This window comes from Drosophila ficusphila, unplaced genomic scaffold (genome assembly GCF_018152265.1).
Source record: "Drosophila ficusphila isolate 14025-0441.05 unplaced genomic scaffold, ASM1815226v1 contig_758, whole genome shotgun sequence".
Lineage (NCBI taxonomy): Eukaryota > Metazoa > Arthropoda > Insecta > Diptera > Drosophilidae > Drosophila > Drosophila ficusphila.
This window is the reverse complement of record NW_025064700.1, coordinates 935,154-948,469: the sequence shown is the minus strand read 5'-3', so window position 1 is coordinate 948,469 and position 13,316 is coordinate 935,154. Positions and strand designations below refer to the sequence as shown.

The 13,316-nt window shown below is 39.9% G+C and overlaps 2 protein-coding genes across 2 annotated transcripts; one reads left to right on the top strand and one right to left on the bottom strand.

Annotated features, from left to right (window-relative positions):
• The first annotated feature begins 3,982 nt into the window (after positions 1–3,982).
• On the top strand, positions 3,983–4,837 carry LOC108100556 (40S ribosomal protein S3). The gene has a single exon (XM_017204532.2). It carries the CDS (start codon positions 4,013–4,015, stop codon positions 4,751–4,753), a length of 741 nt encoding a protein of 246 aa, XP_017060021.2. The 5' UTR covers positions 3,983–4,012; the 3' UTR covers positions 4,754–4,837.
• A 141-nt stretch (positions 4,838–4,978) lies between these two features.
• On the bottom strand, positions 4,979–10,092 carry LOC122320699 (tigger transposable element-derived protein 6-like). Its single transcript, XM_043208866.1, has 2 exons — positions 9,591–10,092; positions 4,979–5,043 (listed from the first exon to the last, which is right to left on the bottom strand). Exons 1-2 carry the CDS (start codon positions 10,090–10,092, stop codon positions 4,979–4,981), a joined length of 567 nt encoding a protein of 188 aa, XP_043064801.1.
• Between the last annotated feature and the right edge of the window lie 3,224 nt (positions 10,093–13,316).

The following is a 13,316-nucleotide window of genomic DNA, read 5'->3' as shown; positions in this document are numbered from 1 at the left end:
AAGACTAGAGGAAGATTTAAGAAGAATGCAAGAGGAGGAAACAGGATTAAGGGAGGCTATAAACTCTCAAGAAAGGACAGGGAACAAATTCAGCATTATGTTCAAGAACTTAACGAAATACATCAATGAGGAGCAGACCAGGGTAACTATGTTTATAAACAACTATAAAAACGGAATTAGCAAGACATTTTTAGAAGAGAACAAAAGAGTCTACAGGTTGAGTACATAGAAAGGATTTCAATAACAATAGACATGCTCGGATTATATAGGAGTAATTTCAAAGTTTATTTTTGACAAACAAGAAGCAGCAAAATGCATGCAAGAATTAAAGGATCAGGGTATAAAATTAACGTCAGAAGAGCACATGTATAAATTTTTACAACTAACGGCGATAATGAATAAAAGAGATATAATATTCTCAATAAAACTACCAATTTTCAAGAAGGGAACATATTCTTTGCATAGAATCATATCGTTACCCATGAATAGAACAGAAATTGTAATAATGCCGAAATACATAGTGCTTAATAAAGAAGAAATGTATTATTATAAGGCAAAATGTCAAAAGATATAAAATTTGTATACATGTAAGAACGATAAAATTGTAAATAAGGTTAACGAAGTATGCTTAAGAAGACTGATCAACGGGCAGGAGGCAAATTGCGAGACGAGGGATGTAGGCTTTAAGAGCAGTATCTTCGAGCCAGAGGAAGGATATGGGCAGGAGAGAACACTCAATGGTTCAGCCCTTATCACTTTCAGTGGGTGTAGGACCATGATTAATAACATCCAATACGAGGCAATAGAAAAACTCGGCTCGACAGAACTGAACTTGGAAATACCCCAAATTGAAGCCATGCAGAATAACAGAACCACCCAGGAAGTTGGGATACATGAGCTGAAGATGGGGGATATCGAAACTAGGATACAGATCAAAAGAATACGAACAGGAACAGCAAGGCATACAATAGTCACATACGCATTGCTAACTGTTCTGATGATATTAGTGGCAGCGGTAGCCTGTTTTTCAAAGAGAACGACCACTTTTACACCAGCTATGCCAATCACGACGTTCACGCCAACGGTTACCACCTTCACACATACCATCGCTCCACTATGGTCGGTAGTTCAGTCTGAGGGGGGAGGAGTTACCACCTCGGCATGTACCCTCGGCGGTCCCCCGCCGAAACCCCTTCGACAGCTCTCCAATTAACCCCTCTGGCAGTCTGCCAGTTAGAAGAATCTCAACGCAGCACTAAATATCGGGCTCACTCCACAGTCGTGGTCCAATATGCATCCGCTTCAATTACGGGCGTCCCGCAAAATCAGCACTTATTGTCAACCATAAAAGAAAGAAATCTAAATAAACTTCACTCTTGATTTTACCTTTGAAATTATCAGACGTCTTTATTAATTGTCACTGGCATTATTGCAAACCATATATCCAAGAACCTACACATACAAGGTGTGTGTCAAAAGTTTCCGAACTTTTCAAAAAGAAAAAAAACTACAAAATAGTTTGGAATGAAACTTTGCATTTATTCAAAATAGTCTCCCTCCGACTCAATACAACGATTTGCACGATTTTAAAGTGATTCGAATGAGTGTTTTTGCTCGTCAACCGGGATGGCCTTGAGTATGTCGGTCGTCGCCTTTTCAGTGGACTTTATGTCATCAAAATATCTTCCTTTCATTGCCAATTTTAATTTTCCGAATAGGAAAAAGTCACACGGAGCTAAATCAGCCGGTAAGAATGTGATAACGACGTCTTTCGAATGCTGAATGCGAACCGCCTTTTCGTGCTCTTTGAGTGTGTGTGGAACAAACCGTGCACAAACCTTCCGCATACCCAAATGCTCAATCAAAATGCGATGAATAGACTTATAGGATATCTCCAACTCCATTTCCATGTATCTCAACGAAGATTTTGGTTCTTTTTTGACAAAATCACGAACAATTTGAATGTTTTCATCAATAACAGCACTTTTCGGACGACCCGAACGTTCGTCGTCTTCCAGGCTTTCACGACCATTTTTAAAACGATTAAACCACTCGTAAGTTGAGGTACGGGATAGACAATCATCACCATAAACTTGTTTTCAATTTATGAGTCTCGGTGAAAGTTTTACCGAGTTTAAAACAAAACTTAATAACCGCTCTTTGCTCCATGATTTTTCGTCGACCAACTAACACAAGGTACTGTCACTTAAAACGCAATAATTCCAATTCCACTGTTCCAAATGTCTTGAAATTTGGAGGGAAAATCGGTGAATAATGTATCTTTCAAACGCATATACTCACACAAAGATGGCGGCACCAGAAAATGCCCTGCCAGAAAAGTTCGGAAACTTTTGACACACACCTTGTATATCTATAACTCGTGCAATAACTACACAACTTTTAATAAAGTTTCAGAAAGATAGCTTCAAAACTGAGAGACTAGTTTAAAGAGAAACGGACAGACGGACAGACGTACAGACGTATTTCGATTCTCATCGTGATGCTGATCAAAAATTATATACTTTATGGGCTCTGAGGTGTCTCCTCACCCATTTGCTCTGCAAGGTTATAAAAAGGAAATACAGTAGAATCCAGTTATAACGACTTTCAAGGGGCCGACCATTTTTCGTCCATATAACCGGAAGACGCACTAAGCAAAAGGAGGAAAAAAAACTTTTTTTATTTTTTTTATGATTGCTCTGCTCGAAATAGGTTTTTAAAATAAAACAAATAAACTTTTCAGTTAAAACGAAAAATTTTAAAAATTCATAAACATGGGTTTTTTAAAATCAGTATATGTCGATGATTATTTTAAATATTAAAATTATAATTATTATATGTTGGTACATCATTGTTTTATTTCTTACTGTTTCTCCATTCTTTCGTGCGAGGCAGATATATAGTTCTGTCAACGTAGTATGGCCGTGGGCATGAGTGATACAGATAGTGTATGTCATAATTCACCACACTGTGCGTGTGTATTAGAAAATGAAGAGGAATTGAAAAGACGCCGACAGGAGTTGTGAAGTCAGTCTGGTTAAAGAATTTGAAGAACATGCCACGTGCCAAAAAACGTTTCGCCGAAAGTCCAGCCGAAGATTCTGAAAATGAATCTTCGTCATCAGAAGTGGGATTACCTTCGCCTCCAGCCAATGATGCACATCTTTTGTCAATTTTGGAATTGCAAAATCGTAATTTCGCTGAACTAATAAAACAAGTGCAGTGCTCTCAAAATGAGCCAAAAGATGCCAAAAACCTTGTACTGCCAAAGTTTAACCCCGATCGTGCAGGATCAGACACTCTGTCCTGGTGTTCAACAGTCGACTACATCTTGTCTGAAAACCAACTAGTGGGTAGCGCTCTTGTTATGGCCCTCAGCAAATCACTGGAAGGCAGCGCATCTCACTGGCTCTCGCAGACATGTTTTCCCGGTATTACATGGACGCAGTTCCGAGAATTATTTTTGCAATATTTTTCTGGAACGGAGACTTTGGTCGCAACCGTTATGAATTTGCTAAATGCACGCCCAAACGAAGGAGAGTGTTTGTCGCTGTATGGGAGCAGAATGGTCACTTCGCTTATGGCCCGCTGGAAGTCACTCAGCGTCGAGCAGATTGCAGTATCTGTTACGTTGGCACATGCAGCTGGGATAGACAAACGATTGCGCCGTTTGGTTTTTACGACGGACATCAAAACCCGAAACGAGATGCATCAGGAGCTCAAAGCCTTTTCGTTTGACGCCAGACAGAGCCAGCATTTGAGTGACAACTTCTCAGCACCACAAGGAAAAAGAGCCAGGGCTATGTCTCACATCACGTGTTATAACTGTGATAAACCCGGCCACAAGAAGGCGGAATGTCGCTTTAACAAAGAGACAATTCAGCGTCAGCAGCTCCGTAATCAACAATCTGGATATATTGGAGCATAAGATCGATCGTCTGTGATCTGTTATAAATGTGGAAAAGCTGGACATGTATTTTTCTGCTCACCACGTTTCCGATTCGACGTCAAAATGAATGCGACCCTTCCGATTTCCAAGAAACGCAAGTTCGTTTCCGATGGTATCTTCAAGGCTGAGTTGAACGAGTTCCTGACTCGCGAGTTGGCCGAGGATGGTTACTCCGGTGTGGAGGTCCGTGTGACTCCCTCTCGTACCGAGATCATCATCATGGCCACCAAGACCCAGCAAGTTCTGGGAGAGAAGGGCCGTCGCATCCGGGAGCTCACCGCCATGGTGCAGAAGCGTTTCAACTTCGAAACCGGTCGCATTGAACTGTACGCCGAGAAGGTGGCCACTCGTGGTCTGTGCGCCATCGCTCAGGCTGAATCGCTGAGGTACAAGCTCACTGGAGGATTGGCCGTCCGTCGTGCCTGCTACGGTGTGCTCCGTTACATTATGGAGTCTGGAGCCAAGGGCTGCGAGGTCGTCGTCTCCGGCAAACTGCGTGGTCAGCGTGCCAAGTCCATGAAGTTCGTCGACGGTCTGATGATCCACTCTGGAGATCCATGCAATGACTACGTGGAGACCGCCACCCGTCATGTGCTCCTCCGCCAGGGAGTGCTCGGCATCAAGGTCAAGGTCATGCTGCCCTACGACCCCAAGAACAAGATTGGCCCCAAGAAGCCGCTGCCCGACAACGTGTCCGTCGTGGAGCCCAAGGAGGAGAAGATCTACGAGACCCCCGAGACGGAGTACAAGATCCCGCCACCCAGCAAGCCCCTGGACGATCTGTCCGAGGCGAAAGTTTTGTAAACCTAGTTTTACTGTTCATCCAATGAGCGACTAGCTTAAAGAGTTGCCCTCAAATACAACAAATTGACAGAAACAAAACAAAAACACACATAATTCAGTATCTACTGTGTGCCCGGATCGTCAGGAGCGTCCGCCGATCAAGAGTAATACCATCAAAGACGTGAACATATGCACCGTACTTGAGCCCTTAGGAACGTTGCTGCAGTTTGGTGAGTCGTTCCAATTTTACTTCGACTCTGGAGCCGAGTGCTCACTTATCAAACAGACTGCATCACTGAGATTATCCGGCACTAGAATAAAGAACGTAGTGAGATTGAGGGGTATAAGTGGCAACTCTGTTAGCAGCACTTTACAGATATTGGCAAATGTTTTAATTTGTAAGCGTTCTTTTGAAATCTTATTTCACGTAGTTTTAGATAATTGTATCAAATACGACGCTCTGATTGGTCGGGAAATTTTGAGCCAGGACATCGGCGTAACAATTACATCAAGCGCACTTACTATGTTTAACACAAGGTCTGTATTGCCTGTCGTAGTTTCCGAATTCACTCCTGACCTGGCTGATATTGATACCGATTTGCATAGACAAGACAAAGATAAACTGCTATCAATATTACAGGGGTATTCAAATTCGTTCATAAACGGTATCCCACAGAGCCGCGTGACTACGGGACAGCTAGAGATTCGCTTGATTGATCAAAATAAGACGGTTCAGAGGCGCCCTTACCAATTGAGTGTGGAAGAAAAAGAAAAGGTTAGACATTCCATTCAAGAGATGTTGGATGCAAACATAATAAGGCCCAGTTCCTCTCCCTTCGCGAGTCCGAAGTTACTTGTCCGTAAGAAAAATGGTACAGACCGTCTTTGTGTTGATTACATACAAGCTCTATTGAACGGACGGCGTTTGTAACCCCAGAAGGGCAGTACGAATACTTGGCTATGCCTTTCGGGCTTAAAAATGCGCCTTCTGTATTCCAAAGGGCTATTAATCGTGCCCTAGGTGATCTGACTTATACATATGCCATTGTTTACATGCACGATGTAATGGTAGTTGCACGAACAAAGGAGGAAGCTTTCAATAGACTACAAATTACTTTACAAGCACTCGCTGAAGCAGGATTTTCTTTCAACTTAAAAAAATGTTCCTTTCTTAAATCTTGTGTCGAATATTTGGGCTTCGAAGTTAGAGCAGGTGAAATTCGTCCGAATCCTAGGAAAATACAAGCTCTTATAGATTTACGCCTCCGCAATCTGTAACTCAACTGAGACAATTTATTGGACTGGTATTTTCGTCAATTCGTACCCAAATTTTCACAGTTACTAAAACCCCTCTATGCTCTTACTTCAAAAAGTATGTCATTTTTATGGGAATTGGAGCACGAGCAAATACGACAGAAAGTAATTTCTATCCTGACTAGGGAACCTGTTCTTACTATCTTCGATCCACAATTCCCTATTGAGCTTCATACAGATGCAAGTGCTGTCGGGTATGGCGCAATTTTATTGCACAAAATCGAACACAAGCCAAGAGTTATCGAATAACGGAGTAAACGGACTTCATCAGCGGAATCTCGTTACCATTCTTATGAGCTGGAAACACTTGCAGTTTATAATTCTATTAAGCATTTTTGCCACTACTTGCATGGTCGACATTTTGTCGTTTTTACCGATTGCAATTCGCTCAAGGCATCTCGTACGAAAACCGAACTGACTCCGAGAGTCCATAAGTGGTGGTCGTACATGCAATCTTTTGAGTTTGACATTCAGTATAGGCCAGGCGAACGAATGGCTCACGTGGATTTTCTGTCTCGAAATCCCATATCAAAAGATCGCATCAAGTCAAAAGGTACAGTGGAAAAACATATAAATTTGACAGAGATTACCGACAATTGGTTGTTAGCTGAGCAGCAACGAGACGAAGAAACGTCGTCTACTGTTTCTAAAATGCGTAACGATGATCTTTCTGAGGATTTGGCCAAAACGTACGAAACGTACGCAGGAACGCTGTACAGGAAAATCCAAAGAAATGGGAAAACTCGTTGTCTGCCTATCATCCCAAAGCCATTTAGGTGGTCAGTCGTAAATAATGTGCACGAGTCTATTATGCACCTTGGTTGGGAAAAAACCCTTGAGAAAATGTACGAATACTATTGGTTTGACAAGATGTCCAAGTACGTTCGCAAATTTGTCGACAACTGTATTACATGCAGATTGTCAAAGCCCCCATCTGGTAGGGTACAAGCCGAATTGCATCCCATACCGAAGGTTGACATCCCGTGGCATACAGTCCACATCGACATCACAGGGCTTAGTGGTAAAAATGATCAGAAGGAGTACATAATCGTGTCAATAGACGCCTTCACCAAGTTTGTTTTTTTGTCCCTTACAGTGAGACTAGATACAGAGAATTGTATTAAGGCATTAACATCACTAATATCGTTGTTCGGCGTCCCTTCTAGTCTGATCGCAGATCAGGGAAGTAGTTTTTCAAGCTCAGCATTCAGTGATTTCTGCTGTTGTCGAAAATATGAACGATGTTGATGTTGACAAAGTTAGAGAAATGGCTAAGAAAAACATGGAAAAGAGTGCCAATTACGATAAGGCTAGATTTGATAAGGATAAGGCTATAATTGTAAAACACAAAGTTGGTGACCACGTCTTGCTTAAGAACGAAGAGCGTCATCAGACAAAACTAGACCCTACTGGAAGGAGATCGGTATAGACTTAAGGCATTAACTAATAATAGAACATATAAATATTCTGACGAATTTTTGAGACGTATGCCTGAGAAGGGGATTACCACAGAGTTGGATAATGAGTGTGATAATGAAGAAATTACAGGACCAAATGGTGAAGGCAGTGATGAAGATGCCATTGATAAAGGCGGTGAGGGCTGTGACCTTGAGATAGAATAAAGAGATTGTAAACGCCCGGATCAGTTCCGTATTTCATGACTTTCTGTAGAGGTGGGCACCCGAGTTATGTGGTTCGCCATTTGCTGCAGTAAGGCTGAAATTTTGGTAATGATCGGAAATCTGTTATTTGGCCGGCTCATAAACTAAACTGCGAGCTATTTGTGATGGCCGGTTTGTTTGGATATAAGCTGTGGGCTAAATGAACTTGTGTATTGACTGGCCAGTTTATTTTGTGAATGACTGTGCGCTAGTTGTTGGCATTGATTTTTGAAAATGAAATGAATAATATGATCACCTTATTGCCATGGATCTCATGGCAAACGTTGTATGAGAGTAAAAAAAATAAGAAGAATAAGAGAAAACTTTGAAATGATTTTGTTTGATTTTGATTTACGAAAAAATGTATTTTCGCGAAAATCGCTTGAACTTGAATTTGTATAGAAAATAAGAGAATTGATTTTGTAAAACCTTTATTTTGTAAACTCACGAGGACGTGAGATAGGTCAGGTAGGCCGTGTCGCAGATTATTTTAAATATTAAAATTATAATTATTATTTTTTAATACATCATTGTTGTATTTCTTACTGTTTCTCCATTCTTTCGTGCGAGGCAGATATATAGTTCTGTCAACGTAGTATGGCCGTGGGCATGAGTGATACAGATAGTGTATGTCATAATTCACCACACTGTGCGTGTGTATTAGAAAATGAAGAGGAATTGAAAAGACGCCGACAGGAGTTGTGAAGTCAGTCTGGTTAAAGAATTTGAAGAACATGCCACGTGCCAAAAAACGTTTCGCCGAAAATCCAGCCGAAGATTCTGAAAATGAATTTTCGTCATATAGGTAGGTACATATAATGCGCATCATAAGCATAATACAAGTAACAAGATTAAATTATATACATTGTGGTTTTTCTTTTAAATTTTTAATTTAAAGAATTTGAATTGTAAAAAGAGTCGCGCACAGCGTTATTTAAACGAGAGATGCCGTGCGTTAAACTCTCGTCATTAAAATTTGCATGGACAAATCTATTCAGTATTTCTGCAGCCTTAAATGCCTCCAAAACGCTAGGTGCTGACACATTTTCATTTTGATCTTCGACATTGTCGTCACTATCCTGTCCGTCATCTAATATATTTTTAACAATGCTGTCTTCAGAAGGTTCCGCAACATCGCAACATCATTGTCAACAAGAACATATTCATCCAGTTCTTCCAATGAAATCGGTAGCTGTTTTTTAGAGCACTTGCCCAAACCGATAGGGGAATGTCATCTCCGATTTCAATATTATTTGAGAATGAGGTGCTGGGACTAAATTTTCTTCGGCAAGCCCAGAATGCTTAAAACAATTTGCAATTGTCATTGGCGAAACTTGTTGCCATGCATGGCAACATGGCATCAAGTATGGTAATTTTTGGGTAATTTTCATTTTTGTTTTCATCCATATTGCTGATTATTTTAAGTGAGAGTTTTTTCCGAAAAATTGATTTAATCACTCCAATTATGCCTTGATCTATTGGCAGTAATACAGATGTCGAATTTGGTGGAAGGAAAACTAGTGTGATATTCGTTAGGTCACTAATTGTGGGATGGGCTGGACAATTATAAACTAATAGCAATATCTTCTTTTTCTGTTTTTTAAGCTCAGCATTCCAACCTCGTACCCAATTAATAAAAATTGTAGATGTCATCCATGCCCGGCGATTACTATGGTAGCCAACAGGCAAATACCGAACATTTTTAAAGCATCTGAGTCGCTTTGATTTTCCAATAACCAATAATGGTTTTTTAAAATTACCACTCATATTGGCTGCAACAAGCACAGTTATCCTTTCCTTGGATAGCTTTTCTCCAGTGCATTTTTCACCTATAAATTCAATTTTCAATAAACAGATTTCTTCAAAATGATTTTCCTTCCTACCTTTAAATTTTAATGTTTTGTCTGGAGTTAATTTGTAGAACAGTCCAGTTTCGTCGGCATTAAAAATTTCCTCATCATTGAAATCCTTACGTTGTGTTGGCCAAATCTTTGTAAGCCACTCGCTTGCATTGATTTTTTCTACAGACAAAGATTCTCCAATGACTTCACCGGCGACGATATTATTCCTGACCTTAAAGCGGCTTATCCAACTAGCAGAACAATTGTTTAGCGAAAAAATTAGCTTTTTCCTGCGTTGCATTATGAACCACTGTAACAATGCTTTATCGACTTGCTCTTGAGTTGACGCTCTTATACGTTTTGGCTTAAAGACATTATTATCAAATAAAATTTTAATTTTTTCTTTATTTTTTTTTATTGTGGCAATTGTTGTGTGGCACACGCAGAATTCTTTTGCCACAGTAACGTTGGGCTCTCCGGCTTCCAAGCGACGAATAATTTTCATTTCTTCTTCTACAGAGAAGCACTTTCCTTTGAAAGACATTTTTCGGCTGTACTGCACAAGCTTCAAGCTCAAACTGAATGAGCTTATTATTGTGCATTTTGCATTTGGCGAATTAACGCATTCAGTTTTACTCGGAAAAAAGCAGAAAAAACTATAAATATTACGGGACATCCTCTGGAATAGGCTATGAGGTCTCCACACACAGTGTGACGTCGGCATTGCACTTCGACTCTCTCTCTCTTGCAGCAGCGTTGTTAAGGCGACAGCTAAAACTAACAGAGAGTTGTGCCAGTGCAAGATCCTTCGTGTCGCTGCTACGCACACAAGCAAGGGTGCCGATCACTGACAAATACATATGTACATTTCTAACAGCGTGTTTTGATACTTGAATTTGGAACTATGGCACTGTATTTTTTCCGGTACGACGCAATATCCGATTAAATTTTTCAATTTTCTTGAAAAATTTCGTTCGTATAAGCGGTTTGTCGCTTTAAGCGGATACGCTCTAAGCGGAGGGCCTTTCATATAAGTTAGTATGGGGACCAACCAGTGGCGGATTAAGTATTTTGCCGCCCTAGGCCCTGTCTGATTAGCCGCCCTTTTAGAGAATCCGTTCATATTATTTAGATATAACATTTATTTCATAAAACTATAATTGTTAAACAATAGGGGAGACCGGGGGGTTTTGAGACGGGTTTTGTTTTTTGACAAAAAATATAATAGAAAAGCCATTTTTCTGCCCGTACAAATTTTTTAATCATAGTTCAGTGTAATTTCACTCAGACAAAAGTATAATTAGTTGAAATTTTAGTTCGACCTTCAAGTTTTGCAAGCCTGCTCAAAAGTTGTTTTTTATGGATTTTCTCAATGTTCGGGGGTTGTGAGACACAAATTTATAAGAATGAAAATGGCTTAATTTTATCAAAATTTTTTATTTAAATCTTTAATAATTATATATATACATATATATTATATATATTATATGATCTACCAACGGACCGTAGCGGCTTTTTCTCGATAGCAACCTCTTTTATAGCAGCCACAAAAACATTGTCATCAATCGCAGATTTGGCAGTCTGACTATACTTATGACGCACCATGATGACTAAAGAAAGAAAAAACGATCATCAAAAACACTGAATCCATCAAAAATATCAAAATTATCATCAAACGTTTTGGTTGTGTACAGAAACACTATATCAGGCTATAAAATACAATTTTATGTTCCTAGATGACGCGGTAATAGAATGTCTCATAACCCCCCGAGAACGTTGTCTCACGACCCCCCAATAGCTATATTTTACATATGGCTTCTGCTTAATGGACGCATTAAATGTTTATGCAAAATTAGTTCCGGGTGTCAAAAGGCTACTCACCAAGGAATGTTTCGGATGTATGCACTCTCGCAAATAGCTTGTAAAACAAAGCGAAAAGACAGCAAAAACGAACGGTCTACAAAACTTTCGATCACAAAATTGGAGTTGCCATTTGGGAAGACATAAAGAATCGGCATGAGCGGAATATTTGTGATGTGGAAATGAAGATTGGAAACAAGCAAGAAGTTTCACAGTCAGCTGGTAGATGTCGCGCTTTTTAGTTCAGGGCTGTAAGCGCGTCTCACGACCCCCGTGTCTCACGACCCCCCGGTCTCCCCTACAAATAAATATCAACAACATAAATAACTGTTGTTATTTGTTCCTCGAGAACTAGTGAGATGTTCAAAAGGAGGCTTAGCAGGGGCCACCAGGCGGGTCGCAGGTTGCGGATAGCGAACGGCTTTTTTCATAAGGTTAGTTGATTTCATAAAGATTATGATAAGCACTTTTACGTCCTGTCAATTGTAGAAAACGTTGGTTCGAAACTTTTCTTCTCCAGAGAAAGCTGTTTTTTCATTTTCCCGTGACTCGTCAGCCTGAAGTTTTCGGGTCAAATAAATATTATGGATCAAAATTTATGTATTGTTCAGACTCACAACAATATCACATGTATGCAACTATATCACATCAATCGGTCGGTATATCTACATAAATATGTACTTGAATTTTAATAAAATTTTACAATAATTACGAATTATTGCTTTAAGCTATACAAGTTCGTTAATATGCGTCAATATACTTCCCAATATTGCGAAAATGAAACATCAATGTTATTAAATTTTTATTTTCTTCAAATTGTTTATATTTTTCAAAAAATTGACGATAAAAGGAATATATTTATTTGATTCTATAGAAATAATTTTGAAGAATAAAAATATTTTTATTTAGGAACAAAAAGATGAATTTGAAATGAATACTTATGTTGGGTCATGCCGCAGCCTAAATCCAATCACTAATCTCAAATCTTAACGTTAATTCATTTCTTGATGTTTGCCTTTGTTTTGATATTTACCCTGCGCGGCAATACTGTTCTAGTTGTCATTTCTAACTACTTTTGCGCTCTTTCGCTTATCGCTTCCTGGCCTTTGTCCACGGCAAGCTTCATAATAGTTCGATTTGGTACTCGCTTACGGAATGCACGATCGCTGATCGCCTGCCTATTCCTTCGCGTTATATACTTTCGTCTAAAGCGCAGACAAATCGGTCTGCCTGCTAACCTACCTTTCGCTGCAAAAAAGGCACAGACAAATCGGTCTGCCTTCCAACATACCTTATCGCTGTAAAAAGGCACAGACAATTAGGTCTGCCTGCCTAACCAACTGTACAACAAACAATAACTTTGTAAATTTGAGGCCTTGGTGCCAATTTAATAAATAAGTGCAATTTAAATCGAAATTTGTGCGGTTTTATTTATTTGGGCACCACCAAAGGTAAATGGTTAGTAAAAAAGCTTACTAACCCAACAACTTACATATATCAATTCATATATGAAACACCGGAATCATTGAAAATAAAATAAGAAAACATTGTTCAATTTTAGAAGCGTCTCAATTGTAAGAATAACTTTACTAAAGATACTACAAGTCAACAGAGCTTAGAAAATTCGGGAACGGTAGCCCAGCAGGTAGAGCGCTGGCCTCCGGTCCGGAAGGCCCGGGTTCGAGTCGAGCCCCAGGCTCCCCGAGAAAAAGAAACGGTCTCTTTTTCCAAATCTCCACCACTTCTATGCTCTATCGCTCACTTAACATTAGTAACAAATTTCGGCTCCCCGGACCCGCACACCCCCCCGTCCACGTTACTATGGACCCAACAATAGAATCTTCGTCACTCCTAGATGGCGCCAGGTGGCAACCCCACCGCTAGGATAAGTCGCTACTGGCTTATCAC

Bases quoted from the DNA above. Each gene is read 5' to 3' on its own strand.
- LOC108100556 (XM_017204532.2), top strand. From the start codon at position 4,013: ATGAATGCGACCCTTCCGATTTCCAAGAAACGCAAGTTCGTTTCCGAT.
- LOC122320699 (XM_043208866.1), bottom strand. From the start codon at position 10,092: ATGTCTTTCAAAGGAAAGTGCTTCTCTGTAGAAGAAGAAATGAAAATT. The intron at 5,044-9,590 runs GTAGGAAGGAAA...TCTTTATTCTAG, and splicing joins CAAAACATTAAAATTTAAAG to TGCCGGATAATCTCAGTGAT.